The 18,733-nt window shown below is 38.9% G+C and overlaps 1 protein-coding gene across 2 annotated transcripts in view; it reads left to right on the top strand.

Moving 5' to 3' along the window:
• The window catches only part of clybl (citrate lyase beta like), an 82,519-nt gene that overhangs the window by 25,841 nt on the left and 37,945 nt on the right, over positions 1–18,733 (top strand). Inside the window, exon 1 of one of the 2 annotated variants that reach the window (XM_036139066.1) lies at positions 15,744–15,824. The exons of the other annotated variant lie outside the window; for it this stretch is intronic. Within the exon in view, the coding sequence (XP_035994959.1) occupies positions 15,796–15,824 (29 nt within the window). The 5' untranslated portion in view covers positions 15,744–15,795. Of the gene's footprint in view, positions 1–15,743; positions 15,825–18,733 lie in introns of those variants that run through there. 2 annotated transcript variants of the gene reach the window in all.

Raw genomic sequence — 18,733 nt, 5'->3', positions numbered from 1 at the left:
CTTAATGCATTCAGGCTCCACAGTGTCAGATGGCCCCGGTGATCCAGGGGGCTCAAGATGGCAATGCTGTTCAGCCGCCCGGATATGTGTGTCTGTGGGCAGGCGCGAACAAGCGTCTGCTTTGCAGTGTTTGTTAAGATTAGCCTAGGATATGTGCGTCCATATGGTTTGATGGCGACACATTCGAGTCTGTCTGGCCCCGCGCCAAATGTGTGTAGCGATGATATTGTGTCTGTTCATGTGCGTTACTGTTTTAACATTGAAGCCCTGCCAACCTAGTGTGTGTGTGTGTTTTTGTCGTGGAGTTCGTGTCCATGTAGGCTCCATTAGGCCATATGACCGGTGTGTTGATCATGTGACATACACATTAACAGTCTGTATCTTGTCGGGGGGATGAATTTGTTGATCCATGAGAGAGTGTCAGGGGGAGATGGTCCAATGCACGCTGACTTCTTTGGTTTGCCATTGTTTGAGAGGGTGCTTAAAAGTAAACACCAATCAATCGTCTCCGGCTCGCTGTCTCTGTCTCGCTCCCTCTGACACAGAATCGGTGACATGAGTTGTGCAGCGGGCTTTCCACCTCTCATCTGCCGCTTCTCTCCAGTGCACTGTAATCCTGACACTGAGACCCACCCCTCAGAGAACAAGTGTCAGCGTTCGAAAGGAGTGTGGAGTCCCCCCCCCCCAGGTTAGAGATTGCAGACGCTGATTGAGGTGGCAATTAACTTAACACTGATCACAGTGATTGTGGCTGTGTTGCTGCCTCACAGCCTTGCTAAAGAGATACGCAAACGATCTTGACACGACTGGGACTGCTCACATGTCAGATAAGCACACATGGGGAGCTTTACCTTTGTGAATCTATAGTGTAAGCTTGCACACCAGATGTTCTGCATGGCCTCTGTGCTGTGTATTTGACTTGCGATCCACAGGCTATTCTTAGTTTTTGTTGAAGCTTTAAACTTGTAACAGAACTTATACTATATATATGTAGCGTGAGCATTACCCGGCATTTGTTAAAAAATATAATGAGCATACCAAACAAGTCCTTTGAAATCAAGCTTTCAGTTTATACCTCAGGGAAATGAATGGGTCACTGCTCTAAATTCACTGCAGACTGTTAAATACACATTTGCTAATGCGCCCACCGGTTGACCAGGCCGGCGAAAAAATAACTAAATCAAAGATGTTTTTCTTGGGAGATGCAACCTGAAGTATTGACCATGTTGCAACCCCTGCTGTTAGGTTGTGAAACAAGCTGAAGATATTTGCATGAAATAAATAAAAACTTCTCTCATGCCCGTCCCTGCTGTGGCTAAAGGTTTACCGTCACATATTCATTCTCCACCTGGCTCTTTCCCAAGCTTCATGTTACACTATCACATACAGGGCTATTCGTCATCTTAGTCAAAAAGGCTCTTTATTCGGGTATTTTACATATACAATCCTTCTGCAAATGTCTTTAAATTCATATTTACTAATTTTTAAGAGAAATTCTTTTTTAAATAGAGCTCATTCGGACCCTTTTTCATTCCCCTTTTTCTGTCTTGCGAGGGTACGCGGGAGAATTTGACTTGCGTGTATGCGCGTCCATGTGTTCCCATGGAGAACACGTGGGAACACTAACGTACTGGTTAGCGGCGTCATATTAGCACTTTATGTGATAGCAGTCCTTTGCTCAGGCACACACAAACACGTGGAGCAGTTTACAGACATCCACATAGCAAAACCAATGAAATGAGAACATTTTAAACCTCAAGCACTAGGAATGTGTATCTCACATGGAGAAGTCACTTTAGCAACATTAGCAGTTGGCCATGGTTCGTTAGCCTTCGTTTCTCGGTCTCTTACACAATAGGTAAAAAGTTACACAAGGAACAACACTTACCGACTGCACTGCAGATGAGTCCCTGATTGTTGGAATCGCCCCTTTCTCCAAATGCTTGATGCGTTTGGAGAAAGGGGCCTGATGCCATCTTCACCTGGTATTGTCTCAAGTTAATGAAACACTCGGGTGGAAAATGTGAAGCGGATACATAAAGAGTTGCAGGTAGAGTCACCAGAACATAGTTATCAAAGATGAACTTAAAAACTGCTCCCTGGTAGTTTGGTCCACAGATGCAGGCAAATTGAAAACATTTGCATGTTTATTTCAGCAACCAACAACGGAGCAGTAGACATGAGCGCTACGTTTGAACATCTTTACTTTTAACACAACTCGTTAGTGGCGGCGACGCAACTAAATGATTTCAGGTGGTTGACGAAAGGCGGCTGTGGTTTCTGTTGGCGTCCTTCCATGAGTGATGCAAATCAAGGTGGAGCACCAAAATCTCACTTTGTGGAGAGCGCACTGGTTCTGGTTTGTACAGAGAGGCCATACAAAGAAACCAAGTCACTTTCACACTCCTGATTTTCTCAAAGGTCTTAACTGAAGCCCAACACTTTAAGATGAAATATCAGATTTCCAGGTGATGACTCCTTTAAGTTAATTTCATTTATATAGCACCAAATCCCAGCACATGTAATTCCAGGACACTTTACAAGACAAGAAGAAGCAATTTATATTCAACTAAATTGGAATTTAAATCAGTGAACTCAACAGACAACTCTAACAGGAGTACTTTCTATGAAAGACAACAAAAATGGTACACAAAGTTGATGGCGGTGATAACTTCAACATTGGCGCCGTCCAGGAACGATGCTCAGCTAAACCAGGGCCATCAGAGATAAAACATAAAGAAAAGAAAGCTGTTGTGATTATTGAAAAATAAAGACTAAATGGACAGAAGATAGAAAACACATATGGTAGGACATTTTGACAATTACGATTAGAGCTACCGAAGCTATTCAAAGTAGACTATGGGGTCATGTTCTTCTCTGCTATATTCTCTGGTTAGCACAGAGTTGAAAGGTCAATGTGTCTTGGGATTCCTAATATGCATGTGGAAGCTTGGGACAAACAAATTTCCACGAGAAATGGCTGTTCAGCCAACATTTCCCCTGCCCCTCAACTACCAGCAAAAACCCCTTCACCCCTTAGCCCAGGGCTGCGATCCTGCATAGCCGGCGTAATGAAGCCATATAAGCCTGTTATTTTCTGCTTTACGGCTTGTTTTATGAAGGTGAGTTGACAAGCAGCTCCCAGAATGGTTCCTGCCACTTTAACACACAGCATTACCAAGAGAAAAGAAGCAGGGAGGAGGGAGGGCAGGGAAGGCTGGAGAATGCACTGAGGCCTTTATGTTGTCCCTACAAGGGCTTTGATGGGTAGAGGTCTGGCTGCAGGCTATCACTGCCACATTTTATGTCTTCCACCTTTTGTCGCCGCAACATTATTGGCGTTTGACCTATGTTACTGTTCCCACCTCCTCTTCACTAATCAATTCCCGCATCGATCCATTAATCAGCCTAGGTGATGGCCAGTGAAAGGGCCCATGGGAATGTGTGGAGAATTGTGGGATAGGCCTCGGGCTGCTTCAGAGGAGGGCCTTCACTTGTAGACTGACCTGTTAGGATTGTGACTCAACAAGTGATCGTAGCATTTATTTTGAACATTTAAAAATCGTCTTACTTTGCAGAAAACGGCAATTTGTCCATTCAATTCCCCATTTATAATTGCAGTTGTTTCCCACATATTCATGCAAAACATATTTAATTTGTTTTTTTACAATTTTATGCTCCGGCTTAATATTTACATTTATGGCAAACCAAAAACACTTAAACATAAAAATACTTTTTTTAACAAATATTCTGTTCTGGCAAAAACAAAATGTTTCTAATATAAGGCAATATTAAGCTACATTAAGCTAGAATAATGTTCAGAAATCAGTCTGAGGGAAATATTTGACCTTTCCATTGAGTGATTTATATAATATTAGCCATTAAGAATGTGTGAATGTTGTATTTTTATCATGATAATTTAATATTTATTTAGAGTCAAAGATAATTAAAAATCAATTAAAAGTTATAGCAGTGATCAACAAGAGTAAATCGATCGGATTTTAAAAAGCATTGATCTATTAAACAACTTCAAAATATATAAAAATAACTTTAATTCTACTTTACTAAGTACTGACTAAAATGAAAAGTTTTATGATTTAGAGGATGTGTGTTTAAAATGTAATCCAAAGCGAATAAAGCCTGTTGTTTTAACAAGAGGCTATTAGTCATTCGAAAGCCTAAAGTAAGGGGGTTTTAGATGCCAATTTTAAGCTCTAATGCTTACATCAATCTAAAAGAGGAAAGTGAAATGGAAACTACCAAAATTGGTCCAACAGTTTTCATCAACAGAACCACTCAAATATAACAGGAGAAAGGGCCTTACTCCGTCAAAGTTCGAGCTATCATGCCGCTCACAGAAACAACTGAATATGTTTGAGCTTGGCTGATTGGAGAATCTAGGCTTAAACAGCTGTTCAGATTAGCCAGGGGTCTCCCTTAAGCTGTGGGGTCTGGCCCAGGTCAATGGAAGGCTGGTTGGTTTTGGTCTCTGGGTTATGCTGAGACAGGATTTCACAAGTAATGAGGGTAAACACCCCTAGACAACTTGGTAATAGCTTAATTTTTTTCCTTCCATAGCATGGATAATCCATTAAATGGAAGAAAGAAAACAAAACAAATCCTGACCGGACGAAACATTTTTCCCAACCAGATATTTAGATGTACATCAGTCCTCTCTGACCAATTTTGGGGGAAGATCCTTCTTGATGATTTCCAAGGTTTAGTCTACCCACATGCTTCTGAGTAGGTGACATCATGAGAGACTGATCAGCCAATCAGAGATGAACCTGGAGTTACATAACACCTATAATCAATATTAGACAACCGATGGAAAAAATGGATGGTACTACGATCATTGTCCTAACACTCTTTTTGTAGACTTGAAGAGATCTTTTCTTTAAGATCCAAAACTACCAGCAATCTATCACTGTCGCCAAAATACCTCCTTAGCTGGGCTGTTTCTGCGTCCAGATATGTAAACATGTAATCATTCTGTTGGATAAAAGACAGATTCACATTTATGATTTGACACCATCAACAAACAACATTAAAAGTTACAATTAATTCTGCACTGTTTCAAACTTTTCTAAACGAGTAAAGTACAATAATTAATCCAAGAAGGACAAGCTTTCAGAGAAAGCTTGTAACTTTTTCATCTGTTGTTTTGAGAATACCTAATGGGATCATAGACACTACTTCAGTGGAATACGTGGTTCTCAGCCCTGGTCCTCAAGGCCCACAGTCATTCATGTTTTAGGTATGTGGAAGCAGAGACACACTTAAAACGTGCAGTATAGTTGGCCCTGAGGAGCAGGGTTAAGAACCACTGGAATAGAGTTAAACTCCACCGAGAACATGTTGAAGGGATCTATTGAAAAGCCTTTCTTGTAGATGATGGGTCAAATGTCTATGGATCCATAGATAGACAGACAGATAGACATTTTTTTTCCCTGGGGGAGATGTCATCAGGGTTAAGACTTCTGGGAAGAATGTAATCAGTGAAGTATTTATTATAACTTGTAAGCTACTGGCTTTAATATCAGCAGCTTGGAGTCCCTAAAACAAGGATGCTCTTTGAGTGAGAGCAAACATTTTTGCTTGTGTGACTGTTTCCATGGAGTTTGGGCAGAAGCATAATTGTGCTTAGGCCACAAACAGAAATGGCTCAGATACACAGACATCCAGCAAATCAAAACGGAAGCTGCGGGAGCGGAACCCACCATCCTTTGATTAGTCTTGGTTTGGGTTTGGTTTGGTGTGCGAAGACTAAAGGCATCACCCCAGTCTGTCTCCGCTCTTGCCAAGTTGTTTGCCAAAACGGCAAAAGATTTTGGAAACAAAAGTTAGACAGAGAAAAGCTGTGGGCTGCTTTTTGCCCACCCGCTCCTCAGTTTGACCGGGGTCCAGCCCACAATCACTCAGCTCTTGTGGGTTTAGTGAATTGAGAAGACGCTTCTTGTGTAGATTTTTCAATTCTTCGACATGTCATTTGGCTGGGAGTGCCATTGTCCCCTGCCCCTTTTCTCCCTGCTCCTTCTGCCGAGACAAGTCGTGTCATCCCCTCGTGATCAGCACTTTTGTTGCCTTTGTTTTTGGCCCTACCTCAGAAGTCCATCTTGTCTTTTATGTCCCTGCCTTTCATGCATAAGGGAACAGTTGTGGCCTGTTGTGGGACTTTTCCACTGCATTTCCACCAGTGGGGTTTCCTTTCATTCATTTCAAGCAACTACAATGGGCTCTTAGGGGCTAAATGACCAATGTGGAGTGCACAATTCTTTAGAGTCTGCTCATTTTGTTTTTCCAGAGTCAATAAAAATGCTAAGTTGAAAGCTAACCCCCTTATGCCCTCTTGGAATGGAGTGACTGGTTTGACCTTTCGAAGGCCCCTCTTTATTAACTTTTAATGATGAATTCATTTTATTTTTGCGTTTAAACTTTAGCGAAACACTCGTATTCTCCATTAGATTTTGTAGTTGAATTTTGATTATGTTCATCACAGCAATTTAATTTATCTGGAGTGGCATTTCTGACTTTTAGTTGTCCTTGTAGATGTAGATTGAGATGTGATGCAGATTTAAGATGTATTTATTCTTTTAAGGAAGATGTGGGTCTATCTGATTTAAACCTCTTTTTTTTTTTTAGAGAAGCGAATGGGTTGCTTTGACAGGGGCCTTACATAAAAGCATTGTATGCCAATTTGTGAGGTGGGAAAATGCCTGGGATTTTGAGAGGGATTACAGATAGATAGGCATTGGCTGGTGAAGATAACTGCCATGGTCAGCCTCATTGTATAGATTAAGGCCTAAAACCTGAACTAATGAGAATGAACAGAGGAGAGAGGACATGGATGGGAGGATAAGGAAAAGGTTTAGTTGATTGTGAGGGCTATTGTTGCTACATTTAGCTAGTGGGTAATAACATGGGACTATGGATATAATCTGAGCAAATAGAAAGAAAATTCAAAAGAAAGAGGAAAATTTATACAGATTTGAGTTTAAGGAGAATGAACAAGGTTTTTGGGACATCTTTTTACGATGTTACAAATCAAATAGGGGGACAGTTATCATTATCAAAGTAAATAGGATTACAAAAGTGGTTTCAAAACCCCTACAATTTTCCATTTATTGCTAAACCTGACTTTTAAAGGCCTTTGGATATTCCACTGAGCTGTGTTCGGGTTGGTGTGTGGATATGGGTGTGTCTCTCTACTCACCACTTCCTTGCAGGGTGTGACTGGTAGGTGTGGCTCTGCAGCTGCAGCTCCTTTTAGGACCAATCAGGAGGAGCATAAAGGAGAAACAGACACCCTGAGACAGATGCCAGATTGTTTGCTCACCCAGCGGGGTAATTAGGCCTACCTTCTCCACATATCTCTTGTTCTCAAGCTCTCAGATTAATCAGAATTTTTGCTCACCTTCTCCTGGACCTTTTCCACTGACATATCAGTAAGGGCTTATCTCATTCCTTTCATCTTTCATCTCACAACTGTTCCTTTATAAAGTCGAGGCAACAACCTCTTACCTCTTTTCCCCAATGTTTCTTCTGAATCTCAACCAGAACCCAGAGGAGTTACCCTCTAACTTTTTATGTTCAATAAATCTGTTAAACGATCTCACTGTGTCCCCAGTTGTTGCCCGCACTAGAGACAAAGCCTTAAACATCACGACAGACTGGTCTGTGTTGGTCAATAGAAAAATCTTAAATTAAGAGTGTATTTACATTGAACAGACCAGAGTTCCTTTCTCCCCTAGGTATGGACCTTTTGTTAAGGTGTGAATACATGTGAGTGAACACTGGTCCAGACAAAACAATAGGGCTGGGAGAAAAAAATCTGTTTATTTGATGTTGGATCGATTCCATTTAAATTTTGCTTAATTGATGTGCCGGGAATGAGATCGATTTGTTTTAATAGTTTTGGGTGTGAGTTTGTTTAGGTTACGTTTTTTTCTATTTTTGTGTGGAAAAAATATTCCTACCCATGCCTAATAACACGAATAAACAGCATCTGTTTTTATGGAGCAACTCAGATTTAGAGATCTGAGCAAATTGAGTGTTTTTTGTTACATTTCTTTTTGTTTAATGATACAGGACAGGCAGTTTATTAAGAACAGTGTACCATATCCGGCATGCCATTGTCTTTCTTGCTTATTTCGGAAACGAGGGCCTAGCCGCTGTAAACACTACAGCCTCCAGCTGTTCTAATCTGGAGGGGAATGGATTGCTCATCCTGAGCTTCCAACTTGCTGGAGGGCAAGCAAAGGAGGCAGGGGGCAAAGAAGTAGAAAAGAATTGTTTGATTCTGTCCTCTGACCTGTCTTGGATGTCTCTGGTTAATTTTTCAACATTTCCGTACCATCACTTGTGTTTTCAGTTCTGAAGCAGTGTAGAAAAAGGAGATGTGTTGGGTGTGGGGGGGGGGGGGGGGGGGGGGGTGGATTGAGGAAGAGACATACACATTACAGCCACATGCTGGGAGGTGGAGCAGATGCGGGGGAATGCTTCAGCTTTCTTTTTCTCTCTGAAAAGCCAAGTGTCAGACAGGCAGGTAGACGTGTAGCTTGGTAAATATTGATGACTTCTTGACCATTTTATTTCCTCCCTGCTGACAGCTTTCGGTGAACGAGGGGGGGCTTGTTGGTACTTCAGAAACATCGATTTCCTCCCTGTTCTTTATTCATCTTTTATTCTTTTACCAAATTTAATCTGGATTCTTAAGCACCACAGACCACCGAACGGGGTGCATGCATTAAGAAGTGCCTTATTATTGTGGGGTGGAAACACAGATCTTTAATTTTTTTACATTTTAGACACAGCTTCTGCCTGCACTGCCATGCTGGAGATAATTGTGGAAATCTACATATTGAGTGGGAGGCTGTCATCAGAGTCGGTTTTCGAGTGGGCGTCTTGTTATCTGCAGTAATTCATGTAGTAGGATGAATATTAGCACCTGAATTAGGCGATTATGCTGCCATGTGGACGCCAGGAGAGTTACAAGAAATAGTGTTCTTCATGTCATGATAATGAAGCAATTACTACAAGCTGTCTATAATCCGACATCTAATAGAAAATCATTGCGATCAGTGGATGCGACCTTTTTGTAGTATGATCTGTTTAAAATGAGATGCAGTCATTATGAAGGTTGTATATCCGGTTCAGCATAAATCCAGATTATTTCAGGCAAATTTTATTTTAAGCATCTTAAATGCCACGTTGACAATGGAGCCTCTCGATCTATAACTTCCCAAGAAGTATTTTTTTCACTTTTCAGAAGATGTGCTAGAACAGTCAACAGTCATCATTGTACTGTGCTGTAGTTGCAAATGGCCAAAGACAATGTTTAGCAGCTGGGCTTGAAAAGACTGGCCTTTTATTTCAGGTATTTTTCAGTTCTGGGTAAGTAAAAGAACATCCGTCCGTCCGTCCGTCCATCCGTCCGTCCGTCCGTCCGTCCGTCCATCCATCCATCCATCCATCCATCCATCCATCCATCCATCCATCAATCCTTTGTTCATTCCTTCATTTGTTAAATTCTTTCCTCCTTCATTTGTTGATTTCTTCCCTCATTCCTCACCTCTGTTGTGTATTTAATTCCATTCCTTCTTTCTTCAATTCTTCCTTCGGTGATGCCTTGAGTCCTTTCTTCCATTCTTTGTTCCTTTTCTTTGTGCTGTCCTACCTTCCTTACATCCCACCTTTTTTTTGTTCATTTCTCCCTTCCTTTCATCCTTCCTCATGTCTTCTTTCTGTTCTTCCCTCTTTAATTTCTTAATTGCTGTTTTTCTAATTTATATATTTGAAAATTTACCACCATCTGTTGCGATTTATCATACATTTTGTATTTATACAAAATATGATTAAAGGAGTTAAACTCTGAGTTTTCATCAGGGAAAGTATCATAGATTGTTAATAAAATGAGATTTACAGCAACAGCAACCATCACTGTTGTAATTATTACGTTTGTATTTATGTTGTCCCCCATAACTGTGCTTATTCAAACTGATGCAATGCCCTGCAGTCTGTGAAGTCAATTGAAGATTTCTGGTTTTACTTGTGGCTTTGTTGGTATCAAAGGAAGTACAACCTAAATTCTTGTTTGCTTTTTACTGAGCCAGAATCATTCCTATTGGTGTTTACCCATTAGAAATTCATCTCCATGGTATTCTTTTCTGAAATTGCTAATACGTTTTTGAAATTGCTAATTCTCAACTTCATGCTTTCAACATTGTATACTTCTTGCTGAGCTACTATTTAATAAAATTGACAGGTCATGGTATTTTCAAAGATTGACACAATAAACCAGTACATAAGTCCCCTAGTTGATGAATGAGATAATATATATAGTCCAGACGTTTTGGACTCAGGCTATACAGAGAAGTTGAAACAAGAGTGTCAGATCCTTTTCTTTTCTGCTGTATTGAAGATCAGTGGGTCGTTTGTTACCTGGGAACCGCTTGTTCTGTATTGAATTCTTTCCCCCGTCCTCCTCTGTTTTCCGTGGCACAGAGTCTGCTGCCGTCTCTCTGTTAATAAGAACCAGTCCCTTGCAGCAATATATAACCCCACTAACTACACAACTGCCTCTGATCTCAGAGTAGTAAACATTGTCACCGTGGCTGGTTCCAACCACATTACAGCTGTAGTACAACCACACAGCCCCGTGTTATGGTAACCTGTGATGTAAAAAGAGAATTGGGGGGGGGGGGGGGGGCAAATAATAAGATAAGGCACCTCTGAACCTAGAGTCTTGGTGTCTCCCTGGCTCTACTTACCTACTGGAGAGAAGAACTGCATACCCTCTGGGACTTTTTATCAGTTTCCATTCACACTTCTGATAGGATCATTGAAGTGATAAAATAGCTGGCCAGCAGTTGGTGTACACGTCAAAGCTGTGTTGAATTACCTTCCTCACATATAGCTTTTAGAAAGCATGAATTTCTGTCTTGATATGTCCATGCTTTGTTTCTTTTTTATAGCTTTAAGTAGCATTTATATTAGTTACTAGCTTTTGACAACATTTAAACACCTAATGTACATTTTCCCCCCCTTGAAAGTAATTCATTTTCTCCTGTCAGAGGCTGAGTACCTGACATAAAACCAACACATAAACTTTTTTTTATATTCCCAACAACCTAGAAAATTTCAGTCTCGTGTATGTTAACATTGCAATGTGTACATTTCATAGAAGCACCGTGTTAACTATGGGACATTACAAATGAATGTTGTGTTGCTAGGTAGATTTACTTTGGGATGCTTGTTTTCAATATTGCCCTAATTAAAGAGTAGGAGTGCCCAGAAACGTCATGGCATGACCTTTCATAATAGTTGCATGTATCTATTAAAGTGTTTGTAATCTTTAACTTGGTAAACATCAGTGGCTAACTGCTAAAGTTTTTATCTGAGTAATAGCTTTCCATCAGTGCCAAACTAAACAGATAATTACCTGGTTTTATGGTTTTTTTTTTAAGCATTTGGGGTTTTAGTTGATGGTTTTGTAATTCAATATCTATATTTAAACTGGTCATATCTGACCTGGAAATGTACAATTAAAAGTATTTAATTTGTCAATCTATTTTTGAGCACAGAAAATCAAAACTTTTTTAACCCTTTTTGGCAGTATGACCATCAGTGACTGGAAAAAATATAAAATGCTCATGAGAGAACCTAAACAAAACATAAAAACTGGGTTTTCTCTGTTTCCTCAAAAACATGAAAATTTTGTCTCATCATTTTCTGGACTGTGTCGTCTCCTCTTGTGACCAATATGTATTGCAATACACCTATTAAAAAGTGGAAGGAATGAAACTGAAAGATCACAGCACTGCCATCTGTTCTTCCTTCGTACGACACCTGAATTAGCTTCTTGTACGACATCTGCCACTTTCATTAGCTATAATACAGTCCACACCATGATGTTGAAGGAAAAAACATGCCAAACTTTCAGCATAATGGGGTTGTGAGAAAATATGCTGGACTTTTGTTTCTTCAAACATGGGTTAGCAATAACAACACAAAAATTTAATTTTGGGATTATCTGACCAGACTATACTCTACAACTATATCTGTGTTTTTTCACAATTCTCCTATAGCCAACTTTAAACAAGCCTCAGCATGCCTTTTCTTCAGCAGTGGAGTCTTAAGCAGTACATGTGCAAAGAAGCCATTGCGATTCAGACGGTCACTTGTTATTTTCAAGGAAAACTTGCCTATTATTTACCCACATACTATTTCCATGTCTCTGTGAGTGCTTCTGCTCAGTGGAACATAGTTTAGAAACTGTTACCATTGCAATAATAGGCATTTTTTCTTGACAAGATCTCTTTGCTTTAATCAATCGTATAACTAGGTCCAATACATTGGTGATGATAAAGGTTGTTATAGCCCATTTTAAAGGTAAACCAGCTGACATTAATTTCCACAAAGCAGCAAGAATGCACTGTATACACTGTCAGATTTTAGATGATTTCTTGACTTTCTAAGCCTTTCTGGATAACCTTTGCGTGATGTGTTATTTTTGCTATTATTCTCATTTCTTAACCAAAACTTCATTTGGGAATTAATTTCCTTGATTTCTTTATATGTGTGGTTTACGTTGGATGTTCCTGATATCTGGATTTTATTTCAATGGCCCCATTAGAAGTATTTAAACTGAAAAAAGTTTACATGTTTAATAATTATTTTACCTATTGTATAGATTCTTATTTTAAGTCATTTATTTGTCCAATAGTTTGAATGGTTTTGACAATAGTCTGTTTTTCTCATCTTTGTTACTTTTCCGCAAGCCTTTGGTGAGTAGGCTCTATGCCTAGAAGCACTGAAGGGCTTGAAACCTTCTGAATTGGTTTTAACTACCTGCTCCAACTGCAACATTTCTGTGTAGATTAGGCTTTATTGGGACTGGAGGGCACGGGGAAGCGTAGTTGACAGGATTAATAGGCTATTGAAGTCACTTAAGCTCCTTTAGAGAGCAAAATACAAGAAAACAGAATAACTCAGCCTGCTTACTTAACAGATATCCTTTGTGTGCTCTCTTTTTTTATGCGGTAGCTCAAATAAAGGAGGACACTATCTACCAATAAGAGCCCTGTGAGGCCTTGTCATATCCAAAGAGTTATCGGCCGGAGATACTGTTTACCACTTTAATTAGTTGTATGTTTGTGTGTGTGCATTATTGCTAGTATGAAGACACTAAGCTAATTCATTAAGGATGTAGAAATAATGATGACCTTATTAGGTTAACATTGTCTATTTCTAGTAATACAATAAATGCATGTATATTTCATATGTTTTATTATTAGGGGTAAAAAATGTTTACTTCTGCAAACATTTTTAACAATTTGATGCTAGCTTTTTAAAAATGGTATCCAATTTGCTTTTAAGATGCTAAAGATTATAGTTGAAGCAATAGTGATATAATGCTGTTCAGACATGATAGGTCCCTGCGGTGTCCAGATCTATAGATTTGTGCAGGACTGACAGAAGCGGGGAGGGGGGACGAGACTGTCTGCTCCAAAGTTTGTCTTTTGGAGTTGAAATTTAGGTCTTTATGAGAAAATCTTTGCCTCAGCCACGGCAAGAATGATTAGAAGGACTGTTCAAGCACAAAACCGTAGACTTTTGACTTATCTTTAGTTGTTTTTAAAAGTTGGATATTGATTATTCGTGCTGCGCTGATTTGGCAGAGAACTCCCTTACATGGTGGTTTGATCAGGGGGCTTGAAGAAATTTTTGAACCAATCACTCTTTATAGACAAAATTAACACACTATAAAGTGTGTGTTATAAGCGTGTGTAAAATAAGAGAAAGCCTCACTAAAGCCACGGATCTGATGTATATAGAAAGCTGAAATGTCCCTTCTCTGTTCCTTTTTTTCCTTAAGCCGTGATTCATGGTTTGTAAATGGTAATATTATATTTTGGTTTGACCCACTCCTTTCATGGTGGTCATTAATATTAATGCTGTCGCTCTACAATTTAAATGTTTCCTGCACTTCCTCTGTTGAAACCTTCTCGTTTCTCCTCTCCCTCGTCCTATCAGCAAACGGCAGTGCGTACACGTCAAATACAAGCTCTTGTAAATTGTTCAAGACCGGAAAAACCCGGGCTGGGCCTGAAAAACACTGTTGCTATTGTCCTGCCAAGAGTGTAGAGCCAAGTAGAGCCCGACCAAACCAAGCTGGTGTAAAAGGGGCGATTATTTCCTGCATTTGACTGGTTTAAATTCTATAAAGTAAAAAAATAAATAAAAATATCTGCAGGTGCTTTTGTGAAATGTAAAGAAAGCAGAGCTGCAGTCATCGTCACTGAGCTGTGTTGGCTGTCAATCAAATTTCAAAAGCAGTGTCCCACATCATGACCAACCTGCCCACGATGCTCATGAAATAGGAATAAAAGGATTTTAACCTGTATAAAATATAAAGAAAACTACGTCAAAGGAAAGAAAATGCAGCTATAAGAAACACTTCTGAACGGTTTATAAATGGGTGAGGCTAGTGAGAGGTCATTGTCATAGAGCTTTTTTTTTTTATTTGTCAGTTCTTTTTCAATTTTACACGGAGGGGAGTACAATGTAAAGCAACACTTTTAAAGTGAGTCACACAAGAAACGCACAGCTGAAAAAGCTGCTTGCTGGTGGATAAATTTTTTTTTTTTAACTAAGACCCAAAGATGCCTTCCAGACATACAAGGGAACAGCGGCCAAGATTAATAATATAAATAATATTATAGATAATATATAACTTCACACAAAAGTTTAATAACGCTTTTCTAAAAATTAAGTGTTAAACTTTAAAAGCTTTTAAAGTTTCTTTCTCTGATGAACTTAGAACAACTAATCAACCTTTTAAAAGTTTAGCAATTTTATTAAATGTTGAAAAAGTTAAATAATGTTTTTAGAAACTTGTGCTAAATTCTTGTTGTCCACTGTAAGAAAAGCAGAGATTGATTAATGTAATGTGAGATCTTTGTTAAATTAAAATTGATGGCATCATCAGCGTTGGTAATATGTCCCTCATTAGCATAATTGTTGTCCCACATTTGTTTTTTGTTTTTTTTAGATCTACTCACGCTAGTAGTCCCTGAATGTTTTGTTTTGCTTTTAGTCAATAGCCAAGCCTTAAAAAACAAATGTACCATATGGTCCTATAATTCTTTTTTTTTTTTTTTTTTTTTTTTTTTTTACTGTTGGACATGAGTGCATTAGAGGTTTAGTTTGTTTCTGAAAAGCATGCAACATGTCTCCATCTCTAACTTTATAAACAAATCAAGGGCACATTTTGACTGTAACCAAGAAGAGGTGACCTCCTCCAGAATCAGTGCATATAATATAAGCACTCTAGAAAAATGAATACAAGAGCACTCATTTATTATATATTTCTTTCAACTTTGGATTGGCGTTGTGTGCCTACAAAAATAATACTGTATTAGTAATATTTAATCAACAATTTGGGGCACCTCCTGATTTTCGGGACTTAAAAGCCAAACAGTTCTTAGTATCAGTCAATATTTATCTATTAATATCAGCCTGAGGAGGAGGTTTTATTGAGCAATACATGGAGTGAATTTGCACACAGAGGTTCTCAGACAGCAAGTACTGCACACAAACAGAATGAACAAAAAAAGGTGTCTTCTAAACACCTGAGAATATATTAACCAAATGTTTCAACTTCCAGTTGCAGGAATGCGGTAATATGCTACAGTTCAGTATAGATAAGAGGCTTGCCAACTCTACACCTCCAAAATACGGGCCCACTTCACTGTGCAGCAAGAACCTTACCAGTTGGAGTTGTTGGCTTATGTTATGTTAATTTACCCCATTCATCTACCCAGGTATGTATATTATATTATACCCTTATTATTGGATGCAGCTGTGTAATTGAATAAATCTGATTACCAGATTAAATATCAGCTTTTAGTCTTGGATTGTGTGAAATACATTTCTAAATAAATGCCCGGTGCGATTTATAGTCAGTGTTATTTATATATGTTGTTTTCCTCTTTATGACACATGTTTTGACTGATGCAATTTATATTCCAGAGCAATTTATTGTCCAAAAAATACGGTATGCAAAAAAAAAAAAAAAAAGAGCGTTCCAAGTGGGATACTTTTAATCTGGCTAAAAATACTGGAAATCCCAGCTCATACGGGACAGTTGGCAACCCTAGTGTAGATTATGTATGTCTCAAACCCAAGGGGTGTTATGACATATTTGGAATTTGGCCAAATTAGCTCAAAATCTAGCAAAAAGGTCCGGTGCCATGTTCATCAACTAGTCCACAATGTAAAGGAAAAGAGAAAATAAAAGATCGGAGACGTCACATCCGGAACTCGGGGGTCAGACTAGCATTCGCAGAGCTTTAGCGTTAACAGTTTGGATGAAGAACCCATTTGCCCATTTCTAAGAAATACGCTGACATATGTGATTTACAACTGTTATTGAGAGGAGAGGAAGGAAAAACACTGACAAAACGGAATAAGCTCACGTTGCCGAACTACATGTACTTCAAGCATTCATAAACGCAGCCTGTAGCACTGATCGCTTTGGGGTAAGCAACTTTGTGGCCTGCTCTGGCCTAAATAATTTAAAAGACAACAATACAAAGCAAAAAAATAAGATTCAACTTTTTTTGTCCTAAACTAATTACCTCTGCCTAAACACAACCTTTTATTGTTAGCTATTCTGATTTACAATGAAGCATGTTGGCTTCTGGTATAGGCCAGAAAGACGTGGTAGCTTCATTATCTGTGGGTCATGTTCATATGGGGTGAGCGGTTGCTCTGTAATGGTACACTTGCATTCTGCACACAGAGCTGTAAATGCAAGTGTACAGGCAGTGGGGAAAGCCACTTGTATAATGACATTGACATTCCTACGGAATTTGTCTTCTGTATTTAACCCATCCCTTAGGGGTCAGTGGGCAGCTTTAACAGCGCCTGGGGATCAATCTGGGACTAGTCTGCAGAGAGACTCTGAGAAGGTACTTGCATCCATCTCAGAGCACAAGCACTCGGCTCTAACCACTAGGCCTCCGCTGTTTCCCTGGAACAGTGCTCTATGCTTGGTTTTATACCAATCAATTTCACACTCCTGGCAGCTAAGATGTGCAGGTGGGAATATCACTCAAATATGCAAATGCAAACTGAAGAGTGAGATTACAGTGACAAGACAGGAGAGAATGGCTCAGAAAGGAAATTAATTCCCTAAGTTTGTTTATTTATTTCCAAAAAAAAAAAAATTCACGAGCCTGTGGTTGGAGGACAAAAAGCAGATAAAGGAACTTGGAGCAGCCAAGTGATGGGTGGATTTATGTTCAAGTAAAGTTTATCATTGTGTCGTAATCTCCAACTCTTGGTGGGCCCCACACAAACTAAATGTTTATGACCAAGCACCACTGATTTTGACTTGGTAAATCTAACCCGTGACTATGCTTTGACCTACACACATTGTCCTACACACTTGCCACTGTTCTGTAAGATCAAATCTGTAAGTAGAGTCGACGACTTATAGTTGAACCATTACCAAATTTTCCTACTTGAGTTGTGGATCTCTGCAGCTACCAAGGGCCTCAGAGCTGCTTCTCTGACTAATGCTCTCCTTACCTGGATTTTCAGTTTATGTGGAAATCCATGTCTTTGTAGACACGATTTGAACAGTGCTTTATAAGACGTTCAGAGCTTTGGATATTGTTTAAAACTTAAACCTGCATTAAACTTCTCCACAACTTTCTCGCTGACCAGTCTACTGTGTTCCTTGGTCTTCATGATACCATTTGCTTGCTAAAGTTCTCTAAGCAAAGAAAAGCTGTATTTATACTACAACGGCTCTCAGTTGGGCTGAGGATACAAATTCTTGTTGCCCTGAATTTTATTTAGGGGTATCAGAGTAAGGGAAAGGGGGCTATATGGAAATTCTCATCACAACGTCATATTTTTTGTTTAATTTTTCCTGCCGATTCACAATGACCTACTATTACCTTTTGATATGTCAAATCTAGGGCTGGGCAACGATTAAAATATTTAATCGCGATTAATCGCATTGTATTTACAAACTCCAAGAATGAATTCAAAAGTAGTGTAAAGAGCACTTTTATTTTAATGTTCTGCTGCCATATGAACAAAAGTGTTGTAACATTTGTAGCACTTATTTTATACTGGATATTTTCAACCCATCTATTGAATTTAGTGCACTAGTTGATCTTTTCTTCATAAGAGAACAGCAAGCACTGCAGCCAAAATATGGCCTTTTTTGACCTGCTGTATATTAGCCAGTCCCTAAGCTTGATGTATCATGAAACTGTTGACCTTTTGGGTTTTGTGTTTTTTGTTTTATTATTACAATTAAATAATAATAATAATAATAATAATAATAATAATAATAATAATAATAATAATAATAATAATAATAATAATAATAATAACAATAATGTTATGTTCAGTGTTTTTTCGCTAATCCACCTCTTATATATTTCAATCCTTATGTAATTTTGTCTGTGTTGTGTGCACCTGCCTGTTGCTTTAATCCTATAAATTTCCCCGTCGTGGGATAAAAAAAGGATTAGCTAATGTTATCTTATCTTAAATAACACTTTTTAATATATGTACTGGGTTCTTTCAAGGTCTTAATTACATGTTATGTGTGGGCTCCAGTAACATCCATCCATCCATCCATCCATCCATCCATCCATCCATCCATCCATCCATCCACTGATCTACCTGGATGTTCCCTGGAGGACTGAAA

Source organism: Fundulus heteroclitus, chromosome 7, assembly GCF_011125445.2.
Source record: "Fundulus heteroclitus isolate FHET01 chromosome 7, MU-UCD_Fhet_4.1, whole genome shotgun sequence".
Classification (NCBI taxonomy): domain Eukaryota; kingdom Metazoa; phylum Chordata; class Actinopteri; order Cyprinodontiformes; family Fundulidae; genus Fundulus; species Fundulus heteroclitus.
The sequence above is the reverse complement of the archived record's forward strand: the minus strand, read 5'-3'. Positions and strand labels throughout refer to the sequence as shown.